Source organism: Nansenia antarctica (genome assembly GCF_963989245.1).
Source record: "Nansenia antarctica genome assembly, chromosome: 9".
Classification (NCBI taxonomy): Eukaryota; Metazoa; Chordata; class Actinopteri; order Argentiniformes; family Microstomatidae; genus Nansenia; species Nansenia antarctica.
In genome coordinates this window covers 38714282-38730432 of record NC_137679.1, presented here as the reverse complement: position 1 = coordinate 38730432, position 16151 = coordinate 38714282, and the positions used below count along the sequence as shown (strand labels likewise).

At 44.7% G+C, this 16151-nt stretch overlaps 3 protein-coding genes across 3 annotated transcripts; all 3 read right to left on the bottom strand.

Moving 5' to 3' along the window:
• Positions 1-1602: 1602 nt before the first annotated feature.
• LOC308165233 (uncharacterized protein) lies at positions 1603-3479 on the bottom strand. Its single transcript, XM_080539376.1, has 3 exons — positions 2315-3479; positions 2031-2121; positions 1603-1903 (listed from the first exon to the last, which is right to left on the bottom strand). The coding sequence occupies exons 1-3, from the start codon at positions 3431-3433 to the stop codon at positions 1770-1772; spliced, it is 1344 nt and encodes a 447-aa protein (XP_080395502.1). The 5' UTR covers positions 3434-3479; the 3' UTR covers positions 1603-1769.
• Positions 3480-3527: 48 nt separating this feature from the next.
• LOC308165614 (uncharacterized protein) lies at positions 3528-6849 on the bottom strand (the record flags this gene model as incomplete). Its single annotated transcript, XM_080539763.1, has 7 exons — positions 6763-6849; positions 5864-5912; positions 5584-5684; positions 5421-5457; positions 4689-5002; positions 3647-4202; positions 3528-3593 (listed from the first exon to the last, which is right to left on the bottom strand). The coding sequence occupies exons 1-7, from the start codon at positions 6810-6812 to the stop codon at positions 3528-3530; spliced, it is 1173 nt and encodes a 390-aa protein (XP_080395889.1). The 5' UTR covers positions 6813-6849.
• A 3467-nt stretch (positions 6850-10316) lies between these two features.
• On the bottom strand, positions 10317-15381 carry slc38a7 (solute carrier family 38 member 7; the record flags this gene model as incomplete). The annotated part of the gene is made up of 11 exons (XM_080539762.1): positions 10317-10434; positions 10521-10572; positions 11055-11254; positions 11384-11531; positions 12019-12133; positions 12300-12357; positions 12561-12659; positions 13085-13229; positions 14015-14159; positions 14554-14607; positions 15130-15381. The coding sequence occupies 11 exons, from the start codon at positions 15379-15381 to the stop codon at positions 10317-10319; spliced, it is 1386 nt and encodes a 461-aa protein (XP_080395888.1).
• Between the last annotated feature and the right edge of the window lie 770 nt (positions 15382-16151).

Sequence of the window (16151 nt, the reverse complement as noted above, 5' to 3'; positions counted from 1 at the left end):
CTCTCTCTCTCTCTCTCTCTCTGTCTCTTTCTGTCTCTGTCCCTGTCTCTCTGTCTCTGTGTGTCTCTGTCTCTCTCTCTGTCTCTTTCTCTCTCTCTGTCTCTCTGTCTCTTTCTCTCTCTCTCTCAGGTAGACATTCTGAACAAGGTTGACTGGAACAGCTGGATGCACACCCGAGGCATGCACCCCTACACACCACAGTGAGTTAACCTTCCTGTTCACATGGTTATACACACACACACACACACACACACACACACACAGTGTGTGTAAGTAATGGGACAGTGAATCATTTATTTTTCTTTTGTCTCTCCACTCCAAGAGGTGTGTATGTGTATGTGTATGTGTATGTGTATGTGTATGTGTATGTGTATGTGTGTGTGTGTGTGTGTGTGTGTGTGTGTGTGTGTGTGTGTGTGTCCTATGTGCATGTATGTGTAGATGTGCTACAGTTATAAATGATTTACATTATGATGATATATTCATCATGTCTCAAAATCACATACTGTATCTTATCTTACTTACCATCTTATCTTATCTTGTCTTATCTTAGTACTACCTCTACTATACTACTTTTTCAAAACATATCATTAATAATTCAACACATGAGTTCAGTCCATTCAAAGGTTTAAGTGTGCCATGTTTATAAATGATTGCAGTGAATCCTATCACGTGTGTAAACTTGTTTACCCAGAGTGTCAAAGTCTTTTCCCTACGGGTGTGTGCAGTGAACAACCCTTTCCTACAGTGTGTAGCTGCAGCCTAGCAGTGAATATAACCCCTGCCCTGGTAATAATAACTGAGGTTCTTTGGAGAGAGGTCAATGTGGGCCTGGATTGTGAAGCTGAACTAATGTAATACAACTATTTGCTATTTAAAGTACATTCTCAATTGTCATTCTTATGCTAGGGACCTATATGGTGGGTGTAACAATTGGATTGACAATAAAGCTGACTTTGACTAATTATTCTATTTTTAGTCATTATCTTTGCATAATCGTTCTGACATGGTTTGTTTTTGTGGAGGCTACCAGCTTGGAGTTGGTTGTGTAGGTCCTTTAGCTAGCTAGTTAACATTAGCATTATTGACCCATCCAGATTAAAAAAAAACAGATAACTGTCTGTACTTTTGTACGCTTTCATCCTGGCGGCAGTGTAAGGGGAAGGATTCTCCACAAGATATATGTAGACATCACCGAACTGGAGATCTGGCAGCGACTGTTTATAGTGATTGAAATACATCGGCGGGTGCTGTATATGGATTGCAAGTGTCCAAAATGTGTAGTTTGTTCACATATCTTTGTTTTTCTTCTTTTGAGAGGTGATCTAAATAATCGTTGCTTGAAACAGGTGGGGAAATGACAGGTCAGTGCTGCAGTTCTACAGAGTTTCCACTGTGTTTTTCCCTCCAGGGCTCTGCGCCAGTCACGTGACTGAAAACTATGAATAGTTTAAATGCAGAGACACTGCAAACCCCCTACTAATGAATTCTAATTAGTTCTCTAATTTAAATAATGCATTTGTATATAATTTTCTCTGCTGGACATTGAACTCTTTAATTACCAATGGTGGGAATTCTATCACATTTTACAAAGGGGTTCTGTTTTGTAGAACTATTTAAAATTTGTAGGCTGCCAATGTTAAATCACAATTGTCCATATTTACTTGCTCTTTGATCTTGTTAGAAAATAATTAACTAAATTATTATTGCAATAAAGAATGGAGATGAAATTAATCCAATTATTTTGTATTATGCATCACTGGTGATTATCATTCGGTTGTCATTCGGCAACAGAACAGGCTTGATATAACTTTGGAGGCTCTTCTCTTCATCCTGGTGAAGAGGGACGTTTTACTACTCTTCTCTGTTGGAGGAGAGGAGTCATCTTTCCCTTTGAAGGACTCTGCAGAGACAGGACGATGGTATAGGTGAGCAGCTTTTCTCGTCAATTCAGCTGAATGTGCAAAATCTTTAATCGAATAGTACATGGGGTTATATATTTAATCTTGACAGAGCAGTGGTTTACTTACCTGTAGAGGATACAGGCGTGGAAGAGCTTTGAGGTTGGCTCTTCAGCGATTCCTGAGGACTGCATTCCTTGTTGCCAACTTTCTTGGAGCCCTGAATGTTGAGAAAAGGTGCAAATGGAAGTGCCATACCTGTTGCAGCTTATCAATCCCAACAAAGCAATGCAATTATACAAACTAAAATACTACACATATGAATATAAATATGTAATTCTGTATCAATTAGTTAAAGACAAGGCAGTGTTATCAATTAACATTTTGAAAGATCTACAGTATGTGTAATATACCTTCATGTTGGTAAACCAGCTTCTAGGTGACTTCATGTCTGAGAATAATTTTCTCTTCTTTCTCTTCTTGGCTGCCTGTGCTGCACCACACGCGCCGAGAAGCTCCTTCGTCAATGACGTCACCAAAACATCGACAATCTCTGGATCATCTGACTCCACAGACGTCCGGAGTCCTTCCACACCACCAAACTGTTGCACGAGCTCCTTGTGCACGTTCCTGTGGATCTTGTGGATCTTCAGACCCTGAGGATAGGCCTGAGTCTGTGAGAGACCTGACGCTGAGCAGAACTCTGAGAGGACCCTGGCCGGGACGCCTCTGCACTGCTCGCCCACGTCGCTCTCAGATGCGGTGGGATACACGTCCCCCAGCAGTTTGACGCACAACAAGTGCACTAGGCAGCTGTAATCATCCTTGTCCAAGTCTGGCACGACTTGGGCAGGGGAGGGGGGGCCACGTTCCAGGGTGTCTGGAGTCACGTGACGATCCCGGGGTGAAACTCTCTGCGACAGGGTTAGGATGTCACGTGATGTACCACTTGTGTCCTCCTCCAGCATGTCTGCAGCCGTGATGAGACTTGGACTGGAGCCAACAGAAAGGGCGTCCATCATTTGGTCTATCATCATCCACACGGTTTCATCATCATCTGACTCGGTCTGATCAATCTGTATAGGATCGACCGTGCCCATAGAGGTGCCCTGTTCCCTCTGGGCTGGGAGACGACCAGAGACGGCCGTATCTCCATCACCCCTCTCCGATGACGCCGGCTGCAGATTCCTAACCAATTGGTGTACCGATTCCTCCGCAAAGATATGGAGGAGCTGTGAGGACATGCTCCTGGCTGCGACGGCTTGCTTCCGTCCCCATCGCAGGCTTGACAGAACCGAATCTGAACTCCTACCTGCTGTCCACGTCAGGACATGCGGAGTGCTGCGGCTATCGCTAACGAGGTGGCTCACCTCCTCTGCGTATTCGCTGGTGAACTGGTGGAGGGTCCCAGTGGAGATCAGGCTCTCCACCTCCGCAGCAGCAGAGGGGAGTTCATCAGTCCCCGTTCTCTTGATACTTCTCAGCACCATCTTCCCGGCTATTGCTGCGGCAATTTTCCTGATTTTTTCCATCAGTGTACGTGGCAAAAAGTCACGTACGTAGTCAAGAAGGTTTGAGTCCGGAATAACTGTACGCCTTATAATCGGACATACAGGCTCTGGCGTCTCATCGGGGACAGGAGTGCCAGGCAACGTGACCTCCCGTCCTGACCGTCTGGCCTTTAAGGAGCACCTTGAGTGGGAGGAGTCGGGGGAGTGGGGGGAGTCAGGGGAGGGATCTCCTGCCTTCAGGATGTCATTTTCCTCATCAGTCTTTCCACCCCACTCTCCGAGGGTGATTGTCTCTAGCTTGGCATCGACCTCCCTCATCATCTCCTCAGTGGTCTGGGAGCGCGAGTCTTCCTCTCCTGAACGTGACGTCACCGGGGAGGGCTCAGGTGAGTCTTCCTCTCCTGATCGTGACGTCACCGGGGAGGGCACAGGTGAGTCTTCCTCTCCTGATCGTGACGTCACCGGGGAGGGCACAGGTGAGTCTTCCTCTCCTGATCGTGACGTCACCGGGGAGGGCACAGGTGAGCATCCGTCCTGAAGGGCCTCTGATATGACCCGATCAATCTGTCTGACCACACCCACTACCATGGCAGCGGTCAGGTCAGGAGAGGAGCTAGCAGGTGAACTCCTGGCCAGGGCCGTGAGAGACTGCTGCAGCCTGCTGTGGAGGCAGGTGAAGAGGCGGTCCTCTGAGACACCGTAGAGGAGTCCAGGTGAAGAGGCGGTCCTCTGAGACACCATAGAGGAGTCCAGGGGCTCTGTCTGCACCTCAGACTGAGGGGCTGGGCTCCTTAAAACATAACACAGAAACATCCTCACCGTTCAGACTTACATTTCTTAGATTGATTTATATGGTACGGGAGTGATAGATTCATAGAATTTGTTATTACTTATTACTTGGAAACTAATTTATAATGGTAACTGTAACTACCTTACCTTAATAACAACAACAACAACAACAACAACAACAGCAACAACAACAATCACTTGGTTGATGGGTAATTCATTGTAACAAATACTAACAAGTGGCAATTGTCATTTTCCAAGTTGGTTAAAACATGACCAAGTACCCGTTGTTACCAAGTAAATACAGAGTAAATACCAAGTCATTATGAGTGGCAGTAGGACTAAAATAACGCCTTACCAGACGTATACCAGTATAGAAGTCTTGTAGAACTTATGTATAGCATTTAAAACATGTAAATAGCTACAAACATCAAACACTTTATGAGGAGAAAATAACAAGTCTAACAAGGAAGAATATTTGTGAACTTACCTCAGTCTCGTAGGCAGGGGCGTATCGCACCCACCGTGGCCAACCACACGGCTCTCCTTACTTATCTGGGTGGCGGAGGACCTCCCACCACCACTCCACTCAGGAAACTCAGCCTTATCAAACAGAACCTCTAATGACTGGGAGTGAGTCTTGTGGATTTTCCGGCTCGAAGCCGACGAGGATCTCGTTGGCGTCGCACCACGCCCCTCGACCCCCAGGACCTGGTAGAGGCCTGGCAGGACAAGCTGCATCGCGTCCGCTGAGAGCAGCTGGAAGACCCTCAGAGACAGGGTGACCAGCTGTGCTTTCATCTCCTGTACAACCACAAAGAAGAGAGGGGGTGTTAGACGTACGTCTCTCAAGTGTCTCAAGTCTACTGGACAGAGAGTTAGTAGAAAAAACGAGCAACAGAAAGCATGAGCACATAGAACACAGAGTTAACGAACTGGCACAGGGAACAATTAACGTAGCAATGTCCAGGGGGGATGGGGGGTGGCAGGGTTAGGGGAGATGGTTAGGGTTAGGGGAGGTTGTATGCATGGGAGGACAGGTAGGTTTTGAGGTGGGATTTAAAAGTGGAGAGTGAGGGTGAGTCTCTGAGTGGTTGAGGGAGAGAGTTCCAGAGGCGGGGTGCAGTTCGTGAAAAAGCTTACGAAACATAAAGTACATTTACATTACATTCAGAGCAGAGTAGTAATGATGTTCTGAATTACACATCAGTGGAAATCTTACCGGGTCAAATTCGCCATCACGGATCAAGATCCATTGCCTGGAAACAATATTGTAAGATTTGTAAGTGATAGTAACACAACGATGAACAGTCAATCAATCTAGTTTAAAATAGGATCATATTGCGTAGAGGGATTAATGGTTAGCAAAGGGAGAGAGAACATACTCTTCTGTTATGTTCTCCAGGAAGTTGACGACCAGTGTAACATAGGTCCTCTGATCTCTGATCTCTGAACATCCCATCGTGCTGTTGAGATTCCACTCCTCCTAATGAGAAGTTAATTCAATAACAGGTCACAGAGTTTGAATGCACAGGCTACCACAGGTGACAGGCTACAGTATATTGTTCTCTAAACACTACATAGCTAACCACATCATTATGTTCAATGATCACACTCATGGGATGAGGTGGATAACACCATGTGTAAAAGTCATGACAAACTAACCATCTCACTCTCAGCTTCAGAGGGCAGGTCAGCAGACTGGGACCGGCTGCTATGGTCACAAACAGAGGAGAGGGACAGATAAATAAAAGCAACATCACCTTTTACAGTCTCATTCTAGGGGCTCCAACATGTGCAAAAATGGGTCAAATAGACAAAATGACACATAATCCAATGGGAGTTTTGAATACTACAACTAGCGTTTCCATGACATCCAGCAAAGTGTGCTCCAAAATAACGGGAGTCAAACACAGAGACCCGTGTTTCCTTTGGGAGGACCAGGTGGTTAAAAAGGCAACTAGTATTATCAGCCAACCCCTCCATGCTCTGACCCACCACTTTTCGCTGTTGCCTTCTGGCCATCCCTTCAGCTATCAGACTACTTAACTCAGATGGTGACTACTTCAAGTAGACTTACCAGGCACTGTTCTTAGTCGAGCAGTTCTTTTATTTTTCTGATCTGATCTGATTTTTTTCTTTTTTTACACATCTAAAAGGTGCCCTTTAATGACCTTGTTGTCTGTTTACTAAACAATGCTTGACATGACATTGTACTGTTGTATGTTGTTTGTGTCTGAATGAGTGTCTGAATTGCCCCCAGTGGGATCAATAAAGTTGTCTGAATCTGAATCTGAATCTGAATCAAATCATATGGCTGAGTTTATGTGTAACCAAATAACGGATGGTTGAAACAGTGGACATTACATTTGGACTAATCCAATTGGCCAGGAGGTTAATGGCCTTATCCCTGACTAGTTAATGACCATATCTGACTGCCGTTAGATTGGCCGTATTCCCGCCCAATTTGGCTACTTATGATCACACTGGGCGGCTTTTAGACTGTGGTTAGGCTGGAAAACAATCCCATCTGGCAACACTGTCTGGCTGGTTAATGGCCTTACCTGACTGTCTCTGAGCCCTCGCCTGGCTCGTGAATACTCTGTAAGATCATCTTCTCTTCACCAGTGCAGGGGATGATCTTTCAATCTGCAACAACCAAAGACAATGTTGTTACGCTTTGATAAGCTGTTTCTACATGTCTCTAACATGTCTGTTGTTACGCTTTGATAAGCTGTTTCTACATGTCTCTAACATGTCTGTTGTTAAGACACCTATCACACCAATAAAAAACTTCTTCAGAACACGCTGCATGATAGCATTCAGGTATAATGGTATATAATAATAATAATAATAATAACAACTTTTATTTGTATAGCGCGTTTCCTGCAAATGTTGCAGCTCAATTATATTATCATATATAATCATAATTTAATTATTTAGTCATTTAAAAGCAATATTAAAAAGATGGGTTTTTAGTCTTGACTTGAACATATTTGCTGAGGTTGCATCCCTAATGTAAACTGGCAGTGCATTCCACAATTTGGGTGCATAAAATGAGAATGCAGCCTCACCAAATCTCTTCTTTTGTACTTGTGGTACACAGAGAAAACCAGCGTCAGAAGACCTGAGAGCTCTACTGGGCTGATATGCTAGCAAAAGGTATTTCAGATATTCTGGTGCTGTGCCAGTGAGAGCTTTATAAACAAGCAGAAGGATCTTGAAATCTATTCTGAATTTAACAGGAAGCCAGTGTAGTCTCTAATATATAATAGGAGTTATGAGCTCGTCTTGCTAGTTTTGGTTAAAACTCTCGCTGCTGCATTTTGGACTAATTGCAGCTGGCCAATAGCTCTCTTCTGAAGACCAGAAAGGAGACCGTTACAATAGTCCAAACGGGTAATAACAAAAGGATGCATTAACGCTTTTGCATCAGCTTGCCGGAGAAAATTGAACTTTTGCAATATTCCGTAGATGATCAAAAGTATTTCTAGTGATAGATTTGATGTGAGGCTCAAAGCTTAAGTCGGAATCTATAATCACACCTACATTCTTAACTTCAGAATATGTACAGACCTTGTTGATCAGTCTTCCATGACGGAAGCTCAAATTCGTTAAAATAGCCACAGTATACAAAGAGCGCATCAACTGTTGAACGCATCGAATGTTATTTTCGGACTGACGTGAGCCCAGGTTTCACCTCTATTTATAGTCTGACAGTGCTACCTATCACAAACGATACCTGTCACAAACGATCGCGGATGACATCACAAAGGCGCAAGACATTGTTGACCCACGGTCCGTGAACCTCAGGATAGCTCCGTATGTCATTTGTAAACCCAAAAGAACCAATAAAACGGCTCGGTTCTTTCATTTCTAAAGCTTGCAACTGGTAGTCGATGGTGATTTTAACACCAGTTCATGATGAGTATGAGAAGCACCAGTGAGTGTTATGAGTTTAGTATGTTGTTAACTTTTGGCTACATAAGGAATGTCCCTACTGGTGCGTCTGGCCGACCCAACCGGTGCGCTACGTTAAATAAAACAAGTTAATACGTACGTTTCCATACTGATCATGAGCTGGTGTTAACATGGACAGGTTGTTTAGTTAGGCTCGACACTTAGTGGGATGATATCAGCCCAGTCTTGGAGCGAGCCGAAGCATTTTGAGAAGGATGCACGGCAATACTTCTGAGACGCGTGATTCTGTTTGGAGACCATGCATGTACGCTTTCCCACCAGCAGAGGGCAGCCTAGCTCCTCCTGGTCAGCGCTGGCACGAATGGTGGTCTAGACTAGAGTACCGCGGGTGACTTTATTCATCAACATTGTTTTAATCTAGGCATATATGTGTCTATATTTGTATGTATTTACTTGTTTAAATCTTATAGTAATTCTTATATTATTTAGTTATTTTCTTATCTTTGTTTTCTCTTCTTTTTTTCACTTTATTATTTTTTTCCTGGTATACTATATCATACTATCATACAAAGGAAAACATATTATAATATTTTTCCCTGAATAATTGTTTCCCTTTATTGTAATACAAAAGCACATGGACACACATATGTATAATATGATATAGATACATACTATAGTATGTATATAGTATGATATATTATGATGTAGTATAGTAAGCGTCACAAAAAAAGACCATAGTATAGTATGATGTAGTCATACTATACTATGGTTTTGTTTGTGACACTTACTATATTACATCATAATATATCATACTATACTATATGAGCTCCCATGTACAGTAACTATATTGTCCAGCAGTTAAATTATCCCTAGTTGCACCTAGGTGAAACTGTGTGTGCAACTGTGCATGCGGCTATTTTGGCCAGGTCTCCCTTGTAAAATAGTTTCTTAATCTCAATGAGACTAACCTGGTAAGATACAGGTAAAAAATAAATAAAACCAGTATTTACTGTACAGAGCATTTATTAAAACATTGATCTAAAATACAGAACAATTATTCACACTAGATGGCTTATTGTTCAAATTGACAATTACAATTACTGAGTTTGTTCAGTTCAGAATTACATAATTTTCATTTCCCTTCCAATAACGGAATACAAATGATAAAACATAAAGAAAAAAGTATTAATTGCATGTCAAGCATTTCCAATCTCATTCAAGTTATTGTCAAACCGTAACTGCTGCCAACAGTCCCTTTAACCATGATTGCTTTTTGTCCCTTTCCACTATCTGTACATCTCAAAACAAATAGTTAAAGCAGCAATTTGTTTGTTAAAGCCAGGCCCAATACATTCTCTAACACAAGGAAATCTGTTTTAGAGCACATACAGTACAATACACTTGCCACATTGTTACACGGGTTTGTAAACCACATTTTAGCAGGATTGACCTTGTTAAAAATCATTGGAATTTCAAAAAATCACTTTAAAACACAAAATAAATGCTTTGGACACAATCTTTAAAACAGGACCCCCCTCCAGTAACTCATAATCAGTACACGTGTCAGAGAGAGGTACACCGAGGGTGGGGTCGCCCCATGCTCACCCACTGGCCGGGGGTCTGTCAGCTTCTCATTGGTCAGGGTTCAGTCCACTACACCTGAGGCGAGGTAAACAGGAGAGGGACGTGACGCAGTGCATGCTGGGTCAGGGACAGAGTGGGCGTGTCCACACAGACGTAGTACTGAGGCGTAAGGACGGGCTGGGCTAAGACACTGAGAACTGTACCCACGAAATGTAATAATAAATACAATTTAAAAATACATTAAATTGGCATTATTTCTCGAAAAAGACACAAGGCTCTCAGGACTCCAATCAGAGGGCGCATTCCATGGCTGAGACGAATGCTATGTCGCATTAGCACGTCAGGGAGAGGAGGTGTGCACAGCATGCAAGAGAGGCTTCAGGAGGGGGAGTGTTTATGTGTGTGTGTGTGTGTGTGTGTGTGTGTGTGTGTGTGTGTGTGTGTGTGTGTGCGTGCGTGTGTTGGATCTCCACATCCTGTTTAGAACAGTTTTGTTCAGAATAGCAGCGTAGACCTGTTGATGATCATCACTACCACCACCACCCCTCCTCCTCCTCCTCTTCCTCCTCCTCCTCCTCCTCCTCCTCCTCCTAGTGAAGTATTTCCTGGCTCCCTATTGGCTGCTTTGTTGGCCGATGATGTCATGGTAGATGGCGTTGGCTGTGGACTGTCCAAAGATGAACGCTCCGACGGTAACCATGACGATACCGTAAACCACCATCCCGTGCCAACTAGGAAGAGAGGAGATCAGCGTTAGGGAGAATTCTTCATCGTTTAAAGAGATACAGATGTTTGTTCATTCGCAGTCTTGTCTTACCTGGCAGTTCTGCTCTCTGTCTCTGAAAGCTTTGCCTGAATCAGACACAGACCTGTAACAAACATAACATACAGGCATTATGGTATATGTCATTCATATATACACACACACACACACACACACACACATTTGAAATGCTTTATTTATGTCCACATAAATACAAAGTGCATTAAGGACAAACACTATCAGTGCAATCAGTTCATTGGGAGATATTAATTTACGTTTGTGACTGTACAGCAACCATCGTACACATATAACATTAACACAGAGGATGTTTCAAATGTGGGTTAAAAGATACAATAGCATTACTGAAAAACAGTATCTACTCTAAGGGTACAAAAAGCAACGCCGTCTCCATATTGAGCGGCTACCGATAATAGCAGATATGGAGCAATACCTTGCTAACTGTTTAGCCTTTCTCTTGGAGATGTGGACCATCTGAAAGCCCCTAACCACCAGCTTGTGAACATGACCCAGGCTGCCAAAAATGAAAACTAAAAGATGACATTTTCCTACACAGACACACACACGTACCTGGGAAGACGAAGATGAAGCAGGCCGCCAGGCCGCCGATGAGGGAGATGACTCGGCCGATGTCGGGGATGAAGAGCGCGAGGATGAGCGTGATGGTGAACCACACCATCGTCTGCAAAACCCTGCGTCTCCGCTCGCGACGCACACACACCTCCACCTCCTCGCCACGGAAACGCAGCCACAGCCCCTCCAGCACTGCCCTGAAGAAACCAAAACGTGGTGTCAACAACGTTCCTCTTGGTTAAACGACCATGAATAGAGAAGACTTAACTGCGCAGGTGATCAGTCCTTCATTGGTTAAAAGGTGGCTGTACGCCACAAAAACCTACCGGCCACAGAAGTGCAGTATGGGATAGGAAGTCACGACACAGATGATGATGAAGCCTCTCGCGATCGCCACGACGATGTCATTAGGAGGATATGACATCAGAACATCCTGGCTGACGTTAGAACCAAACGACAGGAAACCACAGACACCTGAGGTGGGAATATAAGACGTTAAAACAGGAACAGCCAATCGAACGGAGCCAATGATCCACACAAACACACACACTTTTTCTACAGTGTGAACCCCATGCATGCATAACAGACTCCAGAAATACAAACACTATACTCCTGACTAGAGCCCGATATATCGGGGCACCAAAATGATCGACTGATATTGATTGACCTTCTATAGAAATATCTGTATCGGCAGGTATTCCTCCGATAATGCACAAAACATAAAAAACATAAAAGATTTGCCTCAGCCTGATGATTTTTTATGAATTTTATGAATGAATACATGAATGAATAATATGAATGAATTAATAAACTTACTACTACTGGAGTAAGTGCCTACTGGAGTGGCTGAATTTGGCCACTGGAGATAATTTCCTGCCATTATTGAGATGTGGATTTGTGCAAAAATCCCATCTCTCAATAATGACAGGAAACGATCCAGTATGAGACGGGCTCTACTCACCCGTGCCCGTGTAAACAAAGAGGCAGATGATCATGCCAACGGTGACCACGCCGCCCCAAGGCTTGATCTCACTCCTGCGCATGCTGTTGAACACCGGCACGCTGCTGACATGACACTGTTAGACAGAGAGAGAGAGAGAGAGAGGGGGAGAGAGACAGAGAGAGAAAGATCTTTTCCTCAATTCCTTACTTCCAACACTTCAAGCATTTTACAACCGAGTTATAACAAGTCAATCGCATGCCATTCCAAAATCCTCCCCCCACATACATACACACAGATACCTGGAAGCCAAAGCATATGGTGGGCATGGCGTTGAACACTGCGGACCAGGAGGACGGGCTGTAACAGACACACTGGCTGATCAACACGAGCAAAGCATGATGGGGACTGTAGGTTGTAGTTTGTGCTTTCATAAAAACGTGAGTGGCCTGAAGAAGTGCAGTTCAACGTGTGGTTCAGACTAATCCTGTTATGTGATGTAGGACGCCGGGTGTAGGTGTCTGAATGAGGGAGCTGTGGGACGTGTAGATGTGTGAGCTCACCTGGTGGGGATGTAGCCTGGCTTCATCTCTTCATCAGGCCAGATGTACTTGATGATGATGACGATAGTGACGTACCAGGTGCCCACAACACTTATTGCACTACAAAACAAATATTGGGAAGAGCAGCGCTTGAATACAGTTGCAGTAACTACACTTTTATCTAAATCTTTTTATTCAATAGATTCATTTATCTATTTATTTTCTATATATATGCATGTACTCTTGCCATTTTATTTCTATTTTTCTTTTTCTTATTACTATCGTTCTTTTTCTGTATTTCTTTTAATGCTATATGTAAAGCACTTTGCAAATTGCCCCTGTTGTATGAAATGTGCTATAAACTACAAATAAACTTGCCTTGCCAAAACAACAGAAACAGCACACTCAGTCTGTTTCTATTGATCAAATCAGAAACGTCTCCAAAAACGGACTGACGGAATGGTAGACTAAGGAGCGTGGTGTAAAGGTGTTCCAGTTTGTGCAGCAGTGTTCTTATTAGGAGACATGTATATCTATATATATACCTGGCGTATTTCTGGAAGCCTATCTCTTTAGGGATGGACAGAGGAAGGATAACCAGGACAGCAGTCACCACGATGGTGAATTTGCGATCCGTGTACCAGTGACTACTGACCATAGACTCTGGCTCATGAGCCATAGCAGCGACCACTACACAGAGAGAGAGAGAGAGAAACAGAGAGAAAGAGAGAGAGAGACAGAGAGAGAGGCAGAGCGAGAGAGAGACAGACAGACAGAGAGAGAGAGAGAGAGAAAGAGACAGAGAGAGAGAGAGACATAGAGACAGAGAGAGAGAGTGAGAGTGAGAGAGACAGAGAGAGAAGGGCTGTTACACAGGGATGGTAGATCATTTGACATATGATATGTCATCACGAGACGCCTCTTAATGAACCCTTCGTGTCAAAGAAGAAGAGCACACGTGCTGGTTACTCAATGACAGGCTGACCACGTTAGAGCTCACAACCGCAAGGAATGTGTCACATGACTAAAACATTCAATTAGCTGGGCGACACTACTACTACACATCTACACACACACACACACAGCAGGGGTACACTTAAACGGCATAACAGACGATAACACTTTCTACATTGATGTCGAAATTGAATGCGGAGAGAAGACATTTCACGTGGTATAAATACGTACAAATACACATAGTTCCTACAACCTTCCATTTCGTCAACTACGGCATCCCTGGTGTGTATCTATGTGTGTGTGTGCGCGTGTATCTATGCGAGTGTGTGTGTGCGTATCTATGTATCTATGTGTGTCTGTGTGTGTATCTGTGTGCATATCTATGTATCTATGTATGTCTGTGTCTGTGTGTATCTATCTATGTATGTCTGTGTGTGTATCTATGTGTGTGTGTGTGTGTGCATATCTATGTATGTGTGTGTGTGTGTGTGTGTGTGTGTGTGTGTGTGTGTGTCACTCACAGCGGTCCAGCTGGTCTCCGATGACGATGAAGAAAGCGATGCAGGTGCCAAAGGTGTAGACGGCGATGGCGACCTCACAGATGACCCCCGTGACCTTCCCACAGGACGCCCGCACCACCTCCTGATAGGTGCTCTCATTACTGACCTGCACACAGCACACAGGGACCCCCAGGTCGGGGAGAAGGGGTACTGGATGAAAGTGTGACAAAACGGTATGTATGTGTGTATGTGTGTATGTGTGTATGTATGCATGTATGTATGTATGTATGTATGTATGTATGTATGTATGTATGCATGAGAGGCAGGGCAAGAGAGGGTTCCGAAAAGAAAAGAGGGGGGGGGGGGGGGGGATGAGTGGCTGGAGAGATGGAGAGGACAGAAGAGAGAGTATCTGAACTGATAAGAGGTATAAGAAGACAGGAAACAGTGAATTGAGGGAGGCAGAGAGAGAGCGCAGCGTGAGCTGCTGGTGTGTGTGTGTGTGTGTGTGTGTGTGTGTGTGTGTGTGTGTGTGTGTGTGTTGGGTTACGGACACTGACCTGGGAACAGTAGGCCAGGATCACCAGGCCGCTGATGATGAAGGTCAGCATGAACTGTAACACAGAGGAGGAGACAGGATGCCGTGATGCAGACCCACGCTTCCCCCTAGACCAGCTCAAACATGCTGACGTGGTCAAACGTTGTGTGGTCGGACTACTACTGACCTGGCAACTGTACAGATCATGTGAGTGAGTGAGGAAGTGAGTGAGAGCAAGACAGTGTGTGTGTGTGTGTGTGTGTGTGTGTGTGTGTGTAAGTGAGTGAGAGTAAGAGAGTGTGTGTGCGTGTGTGTGTGTGTGTGTGTGTGTGTGTGTGTGTGTGTGTGTGTGAGGAAAGGAATGAGATCAACAGAGTTTGTGTGTGTGTGTGTGTGTAAATGAGTGAGCAAGAGAGTGTGAGTGTGTGTGTGTGCGTGTGTGTGTGTGTGTGTGTGGAAATGAGTAAGCGAGAGAGAGAGAGAGAGTGTGTGTGTGTGTGTGTGTGTGTGTGTGTGTGTGTGTGTGGAAATGAGTGAGCAAGAGAGAGAGAGAGTGTGTGTGTGTGTGTGTGTGTGTCTATCGCCAGAGTGTTCTCACCATCTGCACCAACACTCCTGCAGTCACTCCTCCCGCCATGTTGAAGGCGGCGGGGAAGTTCAGCAGCCCCGCCCCCAGGGCGGCGTTCACCATGATGAAGACGGCCCCCGTGGCCGACACCCCCCCCCTCCTCTCCCTGTCCTCGGGGGGCCTGAGGGTCTCCACGCTGGGGCTCTGCAGGAGCCACGCCCTCTCCCCCGGATCCTCACTCCCTGCTCCAGCCCAGTCCGGCACATCGCTGTTAATCGCCATGGGATACCGCTACCGCGCCTGGCTAGCACACACACACACACCCCCCCACCCAGAAACACCACCTGAAAACACCCCGATAGTCTCACTGGAAAACTCTGGAAAACTGTACAAATCTCCCCCTCGGTCCAGTGCTGACAGGTACGGGAGGGGAGGGTGGAGGGTGGAGGGCTCAGGGTTGAGGATGAAGGGTCAGATGGCAGTTAAAGATTTGAATATGTTGTGCAACATTCCACGAGTGATTCCACCGGTCAGTTTATCTCCAACAGTCGACTTTCTCTGTGACCTGTGGAGAGAGACGGATTAAAGACTGATTAGACAGACTGGAGGTCAACTCAGGGTTGCTACGGCTCCACGTTTTCCTTTCCTATATTTTACACATCTGTCCAAAAATGGTTGTGTGACGTGATCTGCGTCATCATGACCTCTGTCAAACATAAAATAGGCTCACGCTACGCATCAGTGTTAATTATCTGGCTTTTAAAAAAATGTATTTATTACAATTCTGAAGACTAATATGGCATATGTCTGAAAATCTTTATCAGACATCTTTTCCAGATATGGGGTTTTTTCCCTGGTCTGGAAATGATCAATATGTTAGCCTACTAAAGATTTTTCCGGACCTGTGTAGGAGGAACCCTGACCATGTCCACACACATACCTATATCTAGCAGGCCTGCAACCACAGACTGCATACTCAGCACACATACCAAACGAGACAACGTAGGATAATGTTCAGAGTTGTCCCCCCTGGCCCCTCGTGGGGCAGCAAG